The 18963-nt window shown below is 51.3% G+C and overlaps 8 protein-coding genes across 8 annotated transcripts; 5 read left to right on the top strand and 3 right to left on the bottom strand.

The window, feature by feature from the left end:
- Positions 1–518: 518 nt before the first annotated feature.
- Positions 519–3526, top strand: N7515_005549 (uncharacterized protein; the record flags this gene model as incomplete). Its single annotated transcript, XM_056666293.1, has 4 exons — positions 519–721; positions 815–895; positions 945–1171; positions 1221–3526. 4 exons carry the CDS (start codon positions 519–521, stop codon positions 3524–3526), a joined length of 2817 nt encoding a protein of 938 aa, XP_056519889.1.
- Positions 3527–3785: 259 nt separating this feature from the next.
- N7515_005548 (UPF0075 domain protein) lies at positions 3786–5215 on the bottom strand (the record flags this gene model as incomplete). Its single annotated transcript, XM_056666292.1, has 3 exons — positions 3786–4952; positions 5008–5082; positions 5135–5215. The coding sequence occupies 3 exons, from the start codon at positions 5213–5215 to the stop codon at positions 3786–3788; spliced, it is 1323 nt and encodes a 440-aa protein (XP_056519888.1).
- A 435-nt stretch (positions 5216–5650) lies between these two features.
- N7515_005547 (putative MFS sugar transporter) lies at positions 5651–7661 on the top strand (the record flags this gene model as incomplete). The annotated part of the gene is made up of 8 exons (XM_056666291.1): positions 5651–6044; positions 6122–6211; positions 6273–6682; positions 6738–6929; positions 6978–7072; positions 7128–7284; positions 7337–7397; positions 7462–7661. The coding sequence occupies 8 exons, from the start codon at positions 5651–5653 to the stop codon at positions 7659–7661; spliced, it is 1599 nt and encodes a 532-aa protein (XP_056519887.1).
- A 769-nt stretch (positions 7662–8430) lies between these two features.
- Positions 8431–10716, top strand: N7515_005546 (putative C6 transcription factor; the record flags this gene model as incomplete). The annotated part of the gene is made up of 6 exons (XM_056666290.1): positions 8431–8473; positions 8572–9019; positions 9075–9492; positions 9546–10157; positions 10213–10304; positions 10362–10716. 6 exons carry the CDS (start codon positions 8431–8433, stop codon positions 10714–10716), a joined length of 1968 nt encoding a protein of 655 aa, XP_056519886.1.
- A 1180-nt stretch (positions 10717–11896) lies between these two features.
- Positions 11897–13604, top strand: N7515_005545 (putative proline permease; the record flags this gene model as incomplete). Its single annotated transcript, XM_056666289.1, has 2 exons — positions 11897–12237; positions 12299–13604. The coding sequence occupies 2 exons, from the start codon at positions 11897–11899 to the stop codon at positions 13602–13604; spliced, it is 1647 nt and encodes a 548-aa protein (XP_056519885.1).
- A 433-nt stretch (positions 13605–14037) lies between these two features.
- N7515_005544 (class I SAM-dependent methyltransferase) lies at positions 14038–15053 on the top strand (the record flags this gene model as incomplete). Its single annotated transcript, XM_056666288.1, has 2 exons — positions 14038–14227; positions 14305–15053. The coding sequence occupies 2 exons, from the start codon at positions 14038–14040 to the stop codon at positions 15051–15053; spliced, it is 939 nt and encodes a 312-aa protein (XP_056519884.1).
- A 321-nt stretch (positions 15054–15374) lies between these two features.
- Positions 15375–16820, bottom strand: N7515_005543 (Sugar isomerase (SIS); the record flags this gene model as incomplete). Its single annotated transcript, XM_056666287.1, has 2 exons — positions 15375–16316; positions 16446–16820. The coding sequence occupies 2 exons, from the start codon at positions 16818–16820 to the stop codon at positions 15375–15377; spliced, it is 1317 nt and encodes a 438-aa protein (XP_056519883.1).
- Positions 16821–17556: 736 nt separating this feature from the next.
- Positions 17557–18522, bottom strand: N7515_005542 (nicotinamide/nicotinic acid mononucleotide adenylyltransferase; the record flags this gene model as incomplete). Its single annotated transcript, XM_056666286.1, has 3 exons — positions 17557–17820; positions 17881–18154; positions 18212–18522. The coding sequence occupies 3 exons, from the start codon at positions 18520–18522 to the stop codon at positions 17557–17559; spliced, it is 849 nt and encodes a 282-aa protein (XP_056519882.1).
- Between the last annotated feature and the right edge of the window lie 441 nt (positions 18523–18963).

Below are 18963 nucleotides of genomic sequence, written 5' to 3'. Positions count from 1 at the left end.
ATGATTAAGTCCAATTGGGAACGAGACTGAATCTTGGAGAGTTCCTACCGACCTACCCTCTCCAAGTCGAAATGCTTAACACCAGGGGGCTTTAGTTAGCGCCCGCCGGACCCCCAGCCTCAGTTAAAGCCTTAGTGTTACCCCAACTTCCCAAGTAGATTTAGATCACATGACACGCGACCCGCGACCTCCTTTCTTATGATATGGCCCCTGGGTGCTTCGCTAACGCTCGGCAATGAAAGGAAACGATGCAACCTAGTGCCGGTGCGATTGCCGATGTAACAGCGATGTGAGGGGAAGTCGGGGGAATTTCTCCATCATGCACGCTAATTCCTCATAGACCGGTCACCGTCCGATGATCATCCGGGGTCCAAGCCCCAGACGAGGTCTCCAAGTGATGTCAGGGGTCCAAGGATAAGGACCCCATAACAAGGGGGGAGTCGGGGACGTTGTCGTACTTATTTTATTGGACTCCTCAGGCTTGACTGAACATCTCGCCATAATCTTCTCCAGACACAATGCGTCTTTGGCACCAGCTTCTGCTGGCCCTGATCCCGGGAACCACTTTGGGTCAAACGGTCCTGGATCTCAACAGCGATGGGTGGACTGTTAGTAGCAAGGCACTGAATATCAGTGTCCCTGGCCGAGTGCCCTCCCAGGTGCATTTGGATCTTCTTGCTGCGAATGTCATTGGTAATGCTACATTGCCCTACGTAGTTTGGTATCTGATTGCTAACAGGATGCAGATGACCCGTTAGTCAACCTTCAGCTCGTATTGTGACTGTTCTCGGTACTAATTCAGATCATATCGAAGTTATCATGGGTTGAATGACTTCAACTTGCGTTGGGTTGCAGACAGCAATTGGACTTATACGAGTAAGCCAATTGAAGGCTTGTATGGTCATTGTTCTGCGGGTTGGAATCACTGCTGACTCTTTCTACAGAAAACCAAAGTCCAAGTCCTCCTGGCTTGTGTTCAACGGACTTGATACCTTCGCAACAATCAAGTTCTGCGATCAATTCATAGGAACCACCGATAATCAGTTCCGCCAGTACACCTTTGACATCTCCGATGCCCTGAAACATTGCAAGGGCTCACCAACCATATCTCTGGAGTTTGGAAGTGCCACTAAAATTGCAAATGATATTGCCGCCGATCCGAAGTCGCAAAGTAAGTCCTCAAGTGAACACGTAAACTACGGCGCCTAACGGATCCTTAGCATGGCCTGCCGGTGTTCAAGGAATCTTTGAGTTCCCAAATCGTTGGTTCATTCGCAAAGAACAGTCCGACTTTGGCTGGGATTGGGGTCCAGCGTTCTCGCCCGCTGGCCCATGGCAGAACATTTACATTGCTCAGTTCGAGGGCGAGGGAGATGCATATGTTCTTAACACGGACATTGACATCTACAGAAAGGGCCAGATTAACCATCTTGCTCCCGATCAGACTCAGCCCTGGATTGTCAATGCGAGCATTGACTATCTCGGTTCTCTTCCCAAAAACCCCTCTATGGCCATCGAGATCAAAGAGCTTGAGTCTGGCAAGTTGCTGAAATCTGAATCAATCGACAAGGTCGTACTATCCGGAAATACTGTCATCGGTACCGTGATAGTTGACGCAGACGCACCAAACCTCTGGTGGCCCGCCGGAATGGGAAAGCAGAGCTTGTACAACATCACAGTGAAAGTCCAGAGCAAAGACCGTGATCTCGCCTCTGTTACGAAAAGGAGTGGATTCCGTACTATTTTCCTCAACCGCTCCAACATTACCGAGGAGCAGTTGGCGCAAGGCATTGCCCCGGGTGCCAACTGGCATTTCGAGGTGAATGGCCGTGAATTTTACGCCAAGGGCTCGAACCTGATCCCACCAGACGCATTCTGGCCGCGAGTCACTGAAGCCAAGATGCAGCGACTTTTCGATGCCGTCGTTGCCGGAAACCAGAATATGCTCCGGGTCTGGGCTTCGGGCTCTTACCTTCCGGACTTTATGTACGATCTCGCCGACGAACGTGGAATACTGCTATGGAGCGAATTTCAATTCAGCGATGCTCTGTATCCAACAGATCAGCCGTTCCTTGATAATGTGGCTGCCGAAGTCGTCTACAATGTGAGACGGGTCAATCACCATCCTTCATTGGCATTGTGGGCTGGCGGAAACGAACTCGAGAGCCTGATGCTACCAATGGCGAAAGACGCTGACCCCGAGTCATACCCCGCCTTGGTTGGAGATTACGAACATTTGTTCATCAGCTTGATCCTCCCACTGGTTTACGAGAACTCGAGGTCGATCTCATATATGCCCAGCAGCACCAACAATGGCTTCCTGGAAGTTGACCTCTCTGCGCCAGTTCCCATGACAGAACGTTATGATAACGGCACAGACGCAAAAGGACACTACTACGGCGATGCTGACTTCTACAACTATGATAGCAGTACGGCATTCGACTTCTCCGGCTACCCAGTCAACCGCTTTACCAATGAATTTGGATACCACAGCATGCCAAGTCTACAAACATGGCGACAAGCCGTGGACGACGAAGACCTGGATTTCAATAGTAGCACGATATTGCTTCGAAACCACCACTATCCAGCGGGAGGTCCAGACACCCACAACTTCAAAAATACCACGAAAGGCATGGACGAGATGACGACGGCAGTAAAGAGATACTACCCTGCCCCGAGCAAGGCAGACCCGATCGGCAATTTCAGCGCCTGGTGTCACGCAACACAACTCTTCCAGGCCGACATGTACAAATCTGAAATCCAATTCTATCGCCGTGGCAGCGGAATGCCGGAGCGCCAGCTCGGAGCCCTATACTGGCAATTAGAGGATATCTGGCAAGCGCCGACGTGGGCAGGCATTGAGTACGACGGCCGCTGGAAGGTCCTCCATTACACTGCGCGTGATATCTTCAAACCCATCATCGTATCGCCGTTCATGGATACAAAGACTGGTGTTTTGTCTGTATACGTCACGTCGGATCTGTGGGAAGTAGCTCATGGAACAGTGAACCTCACCTGGACTGATCTCTCTGGTACCCCAATCACGGATAACGCAGGTACACCCATGACCAGTCAATTTTCCGTCGGAGCGCTCAATACTACCCGCATCTACGAGACCAACGTGACAAACCTCCCGTTGGATAACCCGCAGGATGCGATCCTGGTCATGGATATCACTGCGCAAGGTCACCTCCCGAATGCTGAAAGCAAGACCCCGACGACTTTCACCCACCGAAACCAGTTTACGCCTGCTTTTGCCAAGGATTTGGAACTGAGAGATCCGCAGTTGAAGCTGTCGCATGATTCTCAGGCTGGTACTTTCACTGTTGAAGCGAGTGCCGTATCGCTGTATACGTGGCTTGACTATCCTGCTGGTGTGGTTGGGTATTTTGAGGATAATGCGTTTACTTTGCTTCCGGGTGAGAAGCGGACGCTGCGCTTTGTTGTGCAGAAGGATGAGACTGGTGGGAAGTGGGTGGATGGTGTTAGTGTGCGGAGTCTGTGGGATCAGACTACTGGGGTTTGATCGAAGTTCCAGGGTTGTCAGGTTCCATGGAATGAGCGTGAGGTTTGGCATTGGATCCAGATGTTGTAGGTTTGGAAGAGGGATGATTTTCAACCTCCAACTCCTCTATGGTAGGTTCGCACTGGAGGTGAACATTCCAAGATGATGTCAAGATGGCGAATATATTCATTGTAAAGCAGGTAGCGCCACGAAAAAGCCACCATAACCTATATACAAGATGCCTCGCAATCCAAACTCCAGTATGCGAGTGAATGCAACACTACCACTTGTTATCGAAAACCTTCCCGTTAACGTAATTGACCAACTCCTTAACCGGTGCAAGATGATCCCGCCCAGCACCAAACATCATTCCCTGTCGCAAGACATTGCGGTAGTTCTCACCAGGCGACACCTTCCCGAGGACATATTCCCGCCGTGTTTCGACACGAGTAGGCACAGGAATGGAGCGCCCCACTACAGCCTCCATACCCTGCCACGCGAACGTAATAGCCTCCTTCGCGGCACCAGGGATACCCGCCTCGTCGAGCAACATGATGCGCGTATTGGGGTAATTCTTCTGGATAAAAGCAGTGATGTTAGGGTTATGCGCGCCACCGCCGCACATGAAGATCTCCGCAATCTCAAGACCCTTGGGCGCATAGCGCCGGTAGTGGTCGACAATAGCCTGTGCAGTAACACGGGTAATGGACGCAACGACATCGTCCGGGCTGAGACCCTTAGCCTCAGCCTTGATGATAAAGTCATGAGCAAGCGTATCGCGGAAGACCTCACGGCCCGTCGTTTTAGGCGGTTCCAACGCGAAGTAAGGATGGGATAGGAAATCGTCGACGAGTTCCTGGTCCACGGTGCCACGGGCTCCCATCTGTCCGTCCTGGTCGAACTCGCGCTTTCCGTCTGTATAGTGGCGGACGACGGCATCAATGAAGACATTGCCCGGCCCCGTGTCGAAATCATAGCAGGCATCGACGCCGCCGTGGGTGTCCGGCAGGACGAAGCAGACGTTCGCGATACCGCCTATGTTCTGGCATGCTCGTAGCTTGGTCGGGTGATGCAGGACCAGAGCATCGAAGAAGGCGATGAGGGGCGCACCTTGTCGTCCTGCGGCTTGGTCGCTGACGCGGAAGTCGGTGACGGATGTGATGCCTGTGCGGGAAGCGAGGAATGTGCCTTCGGCCATTGTTAGGGCACTGCGGGTCTGGCCGGGTTCGGGCATTGAGAGGAGCCAGATTGTTTGCCCGTGAGAGCCAATGACGTCGATTGATTTGATGTCGACTTTGTAGTCTTTGCAGAATTGATGCACGGCTGATGCGAAGGTCTCGCCTAGGATGACGTTTACTTCTGATAGTTCGGATGGGGAGGTCTTGTTGTGTAGGATCATGTTCATCACTCTCTTCTTTATCACGGGCTCCAGTGGGATTTCGCCATACTGCGTTATTGGTTAATGTTGGTGTCGTACGTTGTGGAGCAATGAAGTAACTTGCCTTGAGTAGTTCGAAGTGCATTGGAGATTCCGGAGTCTCCTGGCGGAATCGACAGAGGGCACAGTCAATGCCATCCTGGAGATTGATGAGATTGATATTCTGCACATTTGCATAAAGTGTCACATACCATAGAAGTTCCGCTGTTTAGCCCTAACACTGTAATGTCCAAAGCACGGCTGTTCGTGCCATCAACGGATGTAGAACCCATAGTAAATTCTGCGCTGGAGAAAAAAGAGAATATCACTATAACCACCGAGGGTGCGACTCGAAATGAAAACCCAAAAGCCGAGGGACCAGAAAATATTTAACAGACCCAAGTCTGTCCATGGTGGAGACCGGCAATGCGCTTCCAACATTCTCCATCTTTGATAGATCATTAGCCTTGAATAAGGGCAGAAGGGATGATCGGCAAAACGCCCATTTAAACGAGAAATACCCGACTGCTAAATGGTTATTTGCTTGAGTTCGGGGCTAATGCACCCCCGCATCAACTGTCTCCATGATGATCCATCTTGCCCCAGATTTTCGGGCCTACTAGCTCATAATAACCTTCTTCGAATGCCCGTGGGCGGGTCCCATTGCAGATATCACGAGTTGCTTTTTCGTTGCATTAATCGGCCTGGAGAATCTGATATCAGTTATCATGGGTTATACCACGTTTTGGAAGCGGCTTTCGCCGCGTCAGCTGAATATCGCCATTCAGATCTTCTCGCTAATCTCGATCTTCTTCGAGGGCTATGACCAAGGTGTTATGGGTGGCGTGAACGCCTCACCGAGATATGTGACAGAGGTCGGAATTGGTAAAGCCGACGGCACAGTGACTGACACCACGCATCAAGGGGGTATTGTCAGTATCTATTACCTGGGCGCAATCTTTGGCTGTTTTGCCGGCGGATGGCTTGCAGACCGTGTGGGTCGGATTAACGGTCTACTCGCTGGATCACTGTTTGCGGTAATCGGTGGTGCCCTGCAGGCAGCCGCGCAGAATTCGAACTTCATCTTGTGTGCTAGGGTGGTCACCGGGATCGGCACTGGCGGTGAGACTCCTTGCTATAGCCCTGCCTCAGCTTGGGCATGAGAGAGGTCAAGCTTCTAATTCGCTTTCTGTGCACAGCTTTGACTGGCATCACCCCGGTATTGGTGTCAGAGACATCTACCGCGAACCATCGAGGCGGGTATTTGGGTTATGTCTTCATTGCAAATTGTGAGCCGCCAATTTCCTAAATCCAATGTGGTGGCAGTGGCTGACGTTCATTGTTCTCAAGATTTAGGAATTTCTGTTGCATATTGGCTCTCCTTCGGTCTCGCTTTTGTCAATAACGGTAATTCGGATGTACGATGGCGGTTCCTCCTCGCGTTTCAGTGCTTCCCGGCACTACTTCTTGTAGCCTTTATCAAGATGCTGCCGGATAGCCCCCGTTACTTGGCCTCAGTTGGGCGCAATGAGGAAGCTCGAGATTTGCTGAATCGTCTTCGGAAAGATCGGGCCTCTCAGGAGGATATCGACCGGGAATACCTCGAGATTATCACCATTGCGCAGGGCAGCAAACCCAGCTCTCCCGTTGAGTTCATAAAAATTCTATTTGGAAAAGGCCCCAAGCCAGGGTTGAACCTCGGCCGACGAGCTTGGCTGTGTGTATGGCTTCAAATCATGGCGTCCTGGACGGGTATAACGGTGAGTGCGGAGTTCGTCGATAGTAGCCCATACCTATGTGCTAATGATGACCTAGGCCGTGACTGCATATTCTCCAGTACTACTTGCTCAGGCAGGTTATAGCGATATCAAGCAAAATGGACTTGCTGGAGGAATCAACACAATTGGTATTGTCGGTACTATCATCAGTGCCCAAATTGTCGACCGCTTGGGTCGACGTCCCTGCTTGATGGGCGGGGCGGCTGTTCTATTTGCCGTCAACCTTATTGTACGTTTACTTCCGGGCCGTTGTGAACCTTCTTTCTGACTGTTATAGGCCGGGGCTGTTTACGAGGGTTCGTTGCACAACCCTGAAAAGGCAGCTCAGTACGCGCCTGGTGCTGTTACGATGCTGTTTTTGTTCAACCTGGGGTGAGTCATGCGCGTCAAATGATAAACACCGTCCCTAATACTAATTTGGGAATAGTTATGCTGCCACCTGGGGCACAGTCGCTTTCTTAGTCCCCACTGAGATCTTCCCTAGTGATCTACGAGCCCAGGGTAATGGATTCGGCATCACGGGATGGGCCATCGGCGTGGGCATGACCACCTTGGTCAATCCGATCATGTTCAATGTCTTAACCGTGAGTTCCCTCCTGACCCGAGCTCTTCAATAAAATACTGATAGTCTCTCAGAGCCGTACATATTTCCTGTTTGCTGGTCTCAACCTACTGTGGATCCCAATCGTCTACCTCTGTATGTTCTTAGATCTCGATCAACCCATGTCTTTTCTGATGAGCTAACATGATCTTTCTCTCAGTCTACCCTGAAACCCGCAACCGCTCTCTTGAGTCCATTGACGCTCTCTTCTCGACGTCCAGTCCGTTCTATTGGAAGATGGAACAGGCTTACAAGCTCCACGGCGATGTCCTTGCTGAATATGGGGTTAACCCGGACCCTGTTCTCAGTGAGGGCAAAAGTGAACTCACAACATATCCGACAGAGACAGCATCCTCTTGAATTAAGTTTGGCATTGAACACTTAGTTATACCACGCTGTCTCGAGCACTTTGATAATTGCAGGGCTGCCTTTGAAGAGTTTGCACCTACAAGATCATGTACCTACCGAGGTTTTTGCATCATACCTATAATCATATAATTAATTGTACAGAGGCCTGAAGTTCTATACATTTCTCGGTTAGGGTTCATTTCTTTGGCGTTTATGTCTTACTTTACAAGGGTGCGTCTTAGGTACAATTCCAAAGCCTCTCCTTCTAGCCCTGAGTTAATCTCGAACAGTAATCATTATAGTCAAGAACAAGGACAGATGCTAAACTCTCTGCATTCATCTCATTTTCCCGCGAGTATCAATGTCATCTACGATTACTCCAGGGCCCCACTTCTACACTTCTCTACATCGTGCGGATCCAATGATCGTGGAGATCTCCACTTCAAGCAATCGATGACACGCTGCTGAGTCAGCTTCTAGACTCTGCAACTCTAATGTGGACTTTTTAACCTGCGAACACCATTGCCAGCGATTGAATGGATTGCACATCAAGGTCATCGGAAAGAACTATTGCTTGAGAATTGTCTTCTGTCATTTTTTGGGGTGCCTTTTTCCCATTCTACATCCTGCTATCGATACCCCGGATTCTGCACACGCGGTACACGCGATCCGTGTCTCTGACCCCCGAACCCCATATTTCGACCGAAGCTCGGGGGCCCGCGAAATCGCCCTCTTAGCGCCAACACAGCTAACCAAGAGTTGGAATGAGCTCATGATTTGAATGTCGCAAAAACCCCGAAAGCTTCAGCGCGTCTCCAAAGCCTGTAAGTCATTTGTGTCTGCATTCCATACACCAGCGATTGGCGGCAATTGCCCGGGAATGCCAGCGCCAATGTTCCATAGCTCATCGGGACTCTTATAGGCGACTTCTGCAATAAGCGCAGCATTAAATGCGGCAAGAGCGATGACCCGCTAGGTAGGTGTCAGAATTGTGCGGATTTTGACGTCCCATGCACCTTCGATCGCCCGGCTAAACGCCGCGGCGTCAAGGCTGGCACCCGGGCTCCTACGCGGGAGCCGGCGTTGGTAAGAACGCCCGGCTCGGATCATGTTCTCCCTGGGTCACATGCTCCACCTGTGACGGGGAGGACCTCGGATTCTTCCGGGTCTAGGAGCTCGTATTACCCCGGGTCGACTCATCGCCCGTCGTTGACGGGGGACCCATGGTCTACGTTCAATGTCGGTGGTGTGGCAGCTGAAGGGTATGATGACGATGGCGCATTGCGAAACTCATGGAATGCATTCGCCATTGCCAGTGATCGCCAGATCCGCAATCTTGTACAGGTATATTTCGAGATTGTCTATCCAATGTACGATTATCCTTATCATCTCTCCTATCTGTCTGCACGGCTAATTATCGTTCAGCTTCCCCCTTTTTCACAAGCATACTTTCATCGAGAGGGTTCACAATCAAGAACATCTTCGCGACCCAGGGTTGTTCGCTTCGACAATGGCAGTTTGCGCCTTGGTTTCAGGACGTGCGCGAGACGGCGCCTTGTTCACCAACAGATGGCATCGAGATGAACTCGCGGAGCCTCCATCTGAGGCATTCTATGCCGCGGCGAAGGACTCTATTCCCCGAGACCTTGCCGCCGCAAAGGGCATAAACTATATGCGTGCATGTGCTATACTCGCAATTGCGAGTATTCAAAATGGCCAGATCAAGAATATGCAGAAGTACTCTGGTATGTATCATACTCTAACCAGTATGGAGGGTCTACACGATGAGAAGCTCTGGCCGAAGGGTCTGAGCCCTATTGAGACCGAGGAGCGTCGAAGATTGGTATGCATCAATTCTACCATACTCATGCTTCCCACTAACTCGTCGGTCTGCAGTTTTGGTCTATCTATACGTTAGATATCTATTCTACCATTGTATGGGGAGGCGTGATTAGATATCGCGAAGCGCATTCCCTCGTGCGATATCCAAGCGAAGTCGATGATGAGTTCATCACACTACACGGCTACGGCTTGCCGCCCGTGTCTCCAAGCTCGGGCGTCATGAGCCCCGGCGATGTGACCGTCTTCTCACGACAGCCTGTGGCTTGGCTTCGAGGTTGGAACTTTACCACGGATCTGTACCGAATGCTGGAACATGTCGTTGACGGCAATCGGCGCCGTTTCTCGTCAGCCAACGGAACATCCCAGGTGTGGTCCCTATTCACCCCAGCATCCATGTCAGAACCGGCAGTTATGGAGCGTGTACTATCCATGTACGCCGCATTGCCACCGCAATTCAAGGAAACGCCGCCTACTACAGGCGACATGGCCAAGGATCTATTCGGGTTCCAGTCAGCCAATATCCAGGCAACACTTCAGCTACTCCGTATGGTGCTGCTATCTGCAGAAGAGCTTGGCGTGGACCGTAAATGTGACGTTGCTGGAGAACTTCTCAGCGTCTTCAGCAATGTCCCGGTCGAGTACCTAAAAGCAATCAGCTCCCCTTTGGTATTCCCCCATTCCTCTGTTACTTCCAACCGCCAAGCCAACTAACCCTCTCCAGCTCCACCATCTCAGCGGAATCGGCTACATCCTCGGCTCTGTAATGGAAGGAAGTCTATCAGAAGCATCCTACCAACGAGTCCGCACATTACTGTGAGTCCCTCACTACATCCCCAACCAACCAGTCAATCCGTCTAATGCTCTGAAAAGCCTCGAAATGGCCGACCTCCTCGGCCGCCTTGAAACGGGTCTTCAGCGTGCCTCGGGCGCCAGTGCCCGTCTCCGCTCACAGGTAGACCGCATCGACGGCTATATGCGCTCCTCCCGACGGCCAATCGCAGGCCCTCACCCACCCCTTCACCAGAATTCGCTCCCCAAAACTGAACTTCCCATGCCATCTGGACCTTATATTCCGCGTAGTGGGCATGGCCCGCCAGTTGGGCCGCCAACGGCGATGGGCGAGCAGTTGATGCAGTTCCAGTTGCCGCCGGAGTTGTTGTCGGATTGGCCATGGCCATTGGATGGGACTCATTCAGAGGGTTTTATGCCGCTGGCGTTTGAGTGATTTTTTTTGGGTGGTGGTTGGGTCTGTGGGTTTGCGAGGGGAGTTGGAGGCTGATTGTTCTTTTTACGAGTAGATTGGTAGAGTAACGATGCATGTATAGTTGCTCAACCATTTGTTTATTATGCTTTTTATTTGTTGGGACTGGGTTGGTTGAGGGGTGGCTTTGTGATTTATTCCCATTTTCTTTTCAATATGTAGGTATTGCGATGTCTGTACATTGTCTTCGCACGTTTGAATAATAATATGAGTGGTCCATACTTCTTTGTCTACACATACATTGCTCTCTTCCACCAGGTATATTTGATATCACATGGGCATCTAGTCTTAACCGAAAATTGACCTTAGCAACATTAGGTCCCGATGTCGCACCTGCCTAACTCGGAAGCGGGTAAGCTACAGTTAAAGTGCGGGGTACGGAGTATAAGATCTTGGCTACGGGCTCAACTTTGGAACCGATTGTTCAAGCTTTCCAAGACTGAAGGAGGGAAAAGGGTTCCATATGTTGTGCAGGAGTAAGAAGGCCATAACTATGGGACCAATAAAATCTCACAGATCCTAGTCACTTAGGATGGGACTTTTGGCCTTATGCAGTTGCTAAGTTAGTCCGGATATTTACCATTTGTAACTGGGGTTGATAACCGCTTCCCTAAATCCCCGATATCAACCTTCTGTGGCTTTGACTCAGAGCTTGCCCCACCGAAGCCACCTGGGCACTTGTCCTGACTCCTGACTCCTGAGCTACACCAACGCTTCCCTTCTTATCAGGGCCCTGTGTGACTTTAAGTTTACAGTCGAAGCCTTCCAAGAGTGATAAGCTTATCACTTGGCAGATCTTAGCATCGCCTTCTCCTCCCCCTTTAGGGATAATGCCGATAACTTCATAACCCCGGTCAATCCCTTCCCTTATCAGGTGGTCCCTAGCGTTAGCTTTAGAATGGCCGGACCCTGTCGGTAGCACTTTAGCCACCGGTCAATGGTCAGGGTGGCAAGATCAACATGGATGATAGTTGTCTCTCTTCTTCGTATCGTATCAGCGTCCTTCTTGGCATACATATCTCTCCGCACGGAATTGTGAGCGATGCAGTATCTTCTGTACCCCAACGTTAGTGCGCATATAAAGCACGGTCGTCCCCCTGTACGGTTATGATCGAGTAAATTCTGGTTCCATCAGCATCTCATCATGGAGAAAAAAGAATCATCGGTCCTCTCCGTCCCGGAGGATACCAGCTCAGGCGCTGGCGAAATCGTTCCCTTCCCACAGACAAAACGCGGTCTGACGTCTCGACATGTGCAATTGATGGCCATCGCAGGATCAATTGGTACGGGACTTTTTGTTGGTATAGGTTCATACTTGCGGGATGCAGGACCGCTGTCCTTGTTGCTTGGTTTCATGGTTTGGGGATGTCTTATGATTCTCCCTGTCAATTTGTCGGTTGGAGAGATGGCGGCATATCTTCCTATCCGTGGATCTATCTTCGAGCTTGCTGCACGCTTTATTGACCCGGCATTCGGCTTTGCTATGTGAGTCCTGCCTTGTCCTCTCCCTCTTTTGCTTTGAGTCCCGGACACTGACAAGTTCCAGGGGCTGGGTATATTTCTACGCCGGCGTAATGCTAGTATGTACAGAATACGCATCGGTCGCGACAGTCATGCAGTACTGGGACACGGGCGTCAATCCTGCGGTCTGGGTAGCCATGGCGCTAGTCGTTTGCACGGCACTCAATCTCCTCGCCGTGAAATGGTACGGCGAAAGCGAGTTCATTATGGCGTCAACCAAAGTCCTCCTCCTCATCGGTCTCGTCCTCCTCACATTCATCACAATGGTCGGCGGCAACCCCAAACACGACGCCTATGGATTCCGCAATTGGAAAGACGGCGTGATGTACGAGTACTACACCGACGGCGTCACAGGCCGCTTCTTAGGCTTCTTCTCCGTCATGGTTTACGCAGCCTTCTCCGTAGCTGGACCCGATCTCCCAGCCCTAGCCGCAGCCGAGATCCAGAACCCACGCGTGACCATCCCCCGCGTGGTGCGAATGACCTTCTGGCGTATCGTCGGATTCTACGTCTTCGGTGTCCTGGCCGTAGGCATCATCTGCAACCCACATGACCCACGTCTCATCTCAGCCCTCAACAGCGGCTCAGCAGGCTCAGCCGCTTCGCCTTGGGTTATCGGAATCGAGAATCTAGGCATCAGCGGCCTGCCCGATCTGATCAATCTCCTGATCCTGCTATCGGGCTGGTCATGTGGTAACGCCTATCTCTACAGCTCCAGCAGAACGCTCTATTCTCTCGCCCGTGACGGACAGGCGCCTAAGTTCCTGTTGAAGTGCACTCAATCCGGCATTCCCATCTACTGTGTTACCACCGTCTCGCTTCTCTCTTGCATCACCTTCCTCGTGGCGAGTAACTCCTCCGTCGAGGTGTTCTACTGGTTCGTCGATTTGACCACTATCGGTTTCGTGCTTACTTACACCGGCATGGCCTGTGTCTTCCTTGCCTGGTACCGCGCTATGAAGGCGCAGGGGATCGACCGCAAGTCGTTTGTTCCCTGGGCTTCGCCGTGGCAGCCATACAGTGCTATAATGGCTGTTTTCATTGGCTGCGTTACGGCCATCTTCAACGGGTTTTCGGTTTTCAAGCCTTTTAGTGTGCAGGGGTTTATCACCTCGTACTTCGGTCTGGCCTTCTGGGTTGTCATGTTTGCCTTCTGGAAGATTTATCATCGCAGTTCGTTTGTGAATGTTGCCACTGCGGACCTGTACACTGGGAAGGCAGAGGTGGATGAGGAATGTAAGATTTGGGAGGAAGGTGGCTATGAGGAACGGAGGAAGGAGGAGCTGGCTAATATGAGCTTTATTAAGCGTTCGTGGGAGAGAATGTGGTGATTGCATCGGTCTTGTCTTTTTTTTAATATATACAACCTTCAATCATACTCTTAGATCCCATTCCAATTCACCACCTAAAGTTACCTCACGTCCTATCTGTGCCTTTCAGTTTCAGCTGGTTACCCCTGTAGTAACCAGGGTCTTCGATAGAAGCCCTAGAAAGGAAGAAAGATGAAATAATGAATGACTGATGACTGTGAAGTGAGAAACTTCCACTGACGAGACTTAAATTGGGGGATGATCAGCTACAGAAACAAAACTCGATAGCTGTTCGCATGCCAGTCTTGATACAGAGTAGTCTGGCCTCGGCCAAACCCGACACTCTGATTGGCCTGGGTGCTTATGGACACGCACCGGTGGAGACCGGGAAGTGGAAAAGAAAAGTTGCCCGTCACAGCTTCTCCAGACCGAGCAACCTACAAACATCACCACCATGTCCACCATGTCCACCCGCTCCGCCTGGCGAGCTCTGCACTACAGTGCCAAGCGTCGTGCCTTCCAACCCACGACCGCATACCGCTGTTTCTCATGTTCCACCCGCAGCAATGAGCAGAAGCCCGAACAGGATCGCATGACACACTTTGGCTTCACCAACGTGCCCGAATCCGAGAAGGAGTCACGAGGTAAGACCTGCCATCAACAATTGACCAATTGACCAATTGACCAATTCACAAATACTTATCTAACAAATTTCCCACAGTCGGCGCCGTCTTCTCCTCCGTCGCAGCCTCCTACGACCGCATGAACGACCTAATGTCTCTCGGCATCCACCGCCTCTGGAAAGACCACTTCGTGCGCTCCCTGAATCCAGGCGCGTGTCTGCCCGCACTCACAGCCGACCAACGCGGCTGGAACATCCTCGACATCGCCGGCGGGACCGGCGACATCGCCTTCCGAATGCTCGACCACGCCACCAACGTAAACCACGACATGGACACGCGCGTGACAATCAGCGACATCAACGCCGACATGCTAGCTGAGGGACGTAAGCGCTCCCTCGACACACCCTACTACAACACGTCGCGGCTGAGCTTTGTCGAAGCGAACGCGGAGCACATGCCGCACATCCCCGACAACTCGGTGGATCTGTACACGGTTGTGTTTGGGATCCGGAATTTCACGGATAAGCAGGCGGCGCTGAATGAGGCGTTCCGGGTGCTGAAGCCGGGTGGTGTGTTTGCTTGTATGGAGTTTAGTAAGGTTGATAATCCGGTTCTGGATGGGATTTATAAGAGGTGGAATTTTAGTGCGATTCCGCTTATTGGGCAGGTTGTTGCTGGGGATCGTGATAGTTATCAGTATCTTGTTGAGAGTATTGAGCGGTTTCCTAGTCAGGAGGAGTTTAGGGGGATGATTCAGAAGGCTGGGTTTTTGATTCCCGGGCAAGGGTATGAGAATTTGACTGGTGGCATCGCTGCTATTCATAAGGGGATTAAGCCGAGGGCTTAGGTGGTTGGTTGGGGGGGTTTATGTATTATAGGTAGATCTTTGCATTGGATTTTTGTATTATCATGGCATATATTATTGGCGTTGATTCAAGTTTCTACCTGAGCAGGAGTAGGTTGTATAAACAGCCTTTTGCCGAGAGGCTTGGGCTTCGAATGTAGATGTGCATTGTGTGTATTTAACTAGTAGACAGAGAAGGTCATGCAAAAAGGGGAGTCGAGTGGGCGTAACATCGTCAATCGGATGCATGATAATGCAAGCGGTAAAAATCAAATGAGTATGTGCAGGGAAGTAAACAAGAATATAGATGGCTTTTCGGCGATGTCATGCATTTAACAGATCCTCTGCTTCCATCACCCCTATGCAACTGTCGGGTGATGCCATATCCTTCATGACAGCAATCACGGATATCGCGTTTGATCCACTCCTGGACTCGGAAGCAAGGCGCCGAAGTTCAGACAGTGGTGCCGAATGTGGCACCAAAAGCCAGTCGCTTCGAGGTACGACAAATGGAGTACCGGGACTCCTGGCCATAGCCTCGGAAACACTCATGTCCATATCTTCTCCAGGAGAGACGAGAGAACGAAGGTGCCGAGGAGGAATGATCTCAGTCGGAGACAGAAACACCCATGATTTGGCATTGGGATGCTGGATGGCTGTGAGGAGGATATCGAGAAGTCGGACATCGCCGGACGTGTGCGATGAAGGTGCAGAGGCAGTGGGAATTTGATCAAATGGAACGAGTATGTCCAGAGAAATGATGCGCTGTTCAGGCGGCGGCTGTAACGTAAAAGGAATCGATGGTATATTGGCGATCTCCTCCCACCGAAGAGAGACCGACGACGTCGGGGAATCATACGTTCCCATTGACAAGTCGATCGACGGGGTGGTCAGCGGCGTCGCTGCTGCCGCTGCCCCAATGGCACCACCGGGATGGAAGCCCCGAAAGACCTCTGCAGGGCTCTTCCCCGTCGCAGTGTGCAATTTCCGGGCGGTAGCAATAGCCAGCGCATCACCGAGCGACAAGGCAACGGTCGTTGACGATGTAGGCGCGCGCACGCCGAACGAGGTCTCTTCGTCCTCATGTACAGGCGCTGGCAGAAGCATCCCTAGCCCTGCCGGGCCATGCAAGGCAAGAAGCGGACACGCCTCAGGATGTGTATGCGAAGTAAGAGCGATGACCGGGACAGTCACGGGAAGATGCGGAAGCAGCGACAAAAGCTCCGGCGAGCGCCCAGAGAAGGAAATAAGAAGAATCGTATCATTCTGGACAACACCACAATCAGTATATAAGTCTCCAAGTGGCTCAAGATCACAAGATCCGGGTAAAGTAGATCATTTCAAAAGCCACCACCGACCTGCAGGAGCAGGCGCATGAAAAGTAAAAATTCTTACCGGCCGAACCAATCCCAAGTCACCATGCAAAGCCTCAGTCGGATGCAGGAACGCACTGTACACACCGAGGCTATTCATCGTCGCCTCGATTTTGCGTCCGACCTTCCCACTCTTCCCAACCCCGCAAACGACCAGTTTTCCTCCCTCGCTCACGCTCCGCGCAATCTGGCCCACGGCCCGAGCGAGATCGGCCTGTGCGCGCGCGTCCGTCTGGTATATATGCTCGAGGTGGGCGAGGGCCGCTCGCTCCGTTGATATAACGTGGATTGCTGTGACGACCGAGGAGACATCTTTCGGCGCTGGTGGATCGGAGGAATCAGGAGGAGTGAGCGGCCAGCCGGGGTGGCCGTGGAAGGGTTGTTCGGAGATAGTCATGGCGGGGGAGCACGAGATTCAATTTGCTATAGCATAGTTGGGGATTGTGAGGGTTGTCGGAATTGAGAGGTTGGTATGGGTGAACCTGGGAGTGAATCCCTTTTCGTTCTCGTACGGAAGGCAAACTGTGGAGGCCGAGATCTGTCGATAACGGGAGATAAACAGTGGTCGATCGGATAGATCGGGCTTTCGCGCGACCCGTTGATTTATAAGAGGCGTTATCAAGTTTTAAGGGGGAATTGGTCTACTGATGACTCTTACTTGAGGTGTTTTTGCTGTTCATACGTTTATTGATTATCAATGGTGACATATAATTTGAAACCATAGCGCTCCCCATAATATGGTGTCATTCTCCGGTGCAATGGTGAAAATGTGGAGATCGTACCTAGAGAACTTCCGAGGCCAATTCCTCCATTTGTACTGTTAGTCTGGAAATTGGCAGTCTAACCCAACAGAGGTCTATTGCGTTCTCATATGTACAGAGGGTATTACAGAACATATAAAGTCATAATATGTACATCAAGCCAGCCATAACGGCTATACGCGGGAATATATGCGAGTCCCGGTGATAGCTTCATATGGCGATAGGCCAATATTCTCAAAATTCAAGCAAGTACTCCAGAAACTCCAGTAAATCATCATCTGTCAGTGGACAGAAGGCAGGGGTATCGCATCAGGATGTCGCGTCGCTAGGGGTCATTATGGGGATGCCTGAAGAAGGCAGCGTTGGGACGTATTATCCGGATCGCCCCTCTTGTTTCTCCTTACCCTTCTCTGCAGTGCCATCATCTTCGTAGAGGTGATGTTGCTCAATGTAATGAATGACTGGCACTGGGATGAGGTAGCGAACACTCATCTCACGTCTCAGGAACAGTCGGATCTTAGTACTGCTCACGTCATTTTGGATAAGCTGTTGAATCACATGGATGTTGTCCTTCCAAGGCTGCAGACTGGCAAGGGCTTCATCAATGTCCGTGCCACTGCGCTCCACAATGAAGGACTGGAAAGGGGAGTGTTAGCAGTCGTTTCTCGGGCCCGGAGTTGGCAGTCGATAACATACACCGTATTTTCCGAGGATGTGGTCCAGATCCTTCTCACTCCACACACCGGGTGTTGACATAGTGTGGATGAGATCCGCGCCCGCGAGCAAAGCAATGCGGACAGGCTTTCGAGTTCCATTTCCGCAGTCCACGCCTTCACGAACCACGTTGATTTCATGATCAAAATGATCCAATACCACCGCTGTAGGCTGATACTCCTTCTGTAAGGGTTCCCATGTATCCACCATCAACCAGTCAGAGGTTTGATCAACGGCGAGTTGGCACATCGCAACGCTGTATATCGATTGTCATTAGCCCCCAAAGCAACCTGAACGTTGGAAGAATCCATACCGATGCTCAGCACTGGCCAGACCAGCTTTCCGATAGGCGTCCGAGACCGGCGACAAATATCCTCCTATGAGTTCGTAGTCGGAGCTGAATCTGACATGGTCGGCGGCCATCTCGAACATCCGCAGGTGTAGATAGGTAATTGGCGAAAAGGAACCACAGGCGACTAACAACAGAGGAGTCTTTTCCGGGTCACTCATCGTGCGCTTGAGGCGCAATTCGGGAAAGGTGTAATCCTCCATCGGAGCGGGGGTGATATCGGCGGGAGCCTGGTGGACATCATCGCTTTGCTCGCCGACCATTTCAATTGCCATGGCGACGGAGGAGAGGGAGAGGTAGTGATTTATTTCCCCTGTCAAATACCGGGGAAGACGAAAAAAGGCTATGGGGCTCGGGAAAGCGGGGAGGAGAGAAAGCGAAGATGAAAGTCTTGTGAAGTTGCAAATGGCGGGGGGGCGAACCGAAGGCGGCAAGAGAATGCGCCGGAGAGGCGAAATAGAGAAAGTAAAGAATGAGAGTTGGTTTTGATTTCTTTCAACGTGAATATATCAGGGGCTAGTTCCACCTAGACACCTAGCGATATGTCGTGATTAATAAAATGCTTCAGGGCTTTCAGCCTCGGTGAGTCAATCGAGTTCCTAGGTCTATCGGCTTGTCTCCGTGATCCGCACTCCGGATCGGACTGGCTAAATCCATTGAGACAATGAGTTATATGGAGTTAACGGCTATATGCCGAAATTCTTCGGCTTTTCTTT

The sequence above is a fragment of the Penicillium bovifimosum genome, assembly GCF_028826915.1.
Source record: "Penicillium bovifimosum strain IBT 22155 chromosome Unknown utg000005l_segment0_segment0, whole genome shotgun sequence".
In the NCBI taxonomy this organism is placed as follows: Eukaryota; Fungi; Ascomycota; class Eurotiomycetes; order Eurotiales; family Aspergillaceae; genus Penicillium; species Penicillium bovifimosum.
The sequence above is the reverse complement of the archived record's forward strand: the minus strand, read 5'-3'. Positions and strand labels throughout refer to the sequence as shown.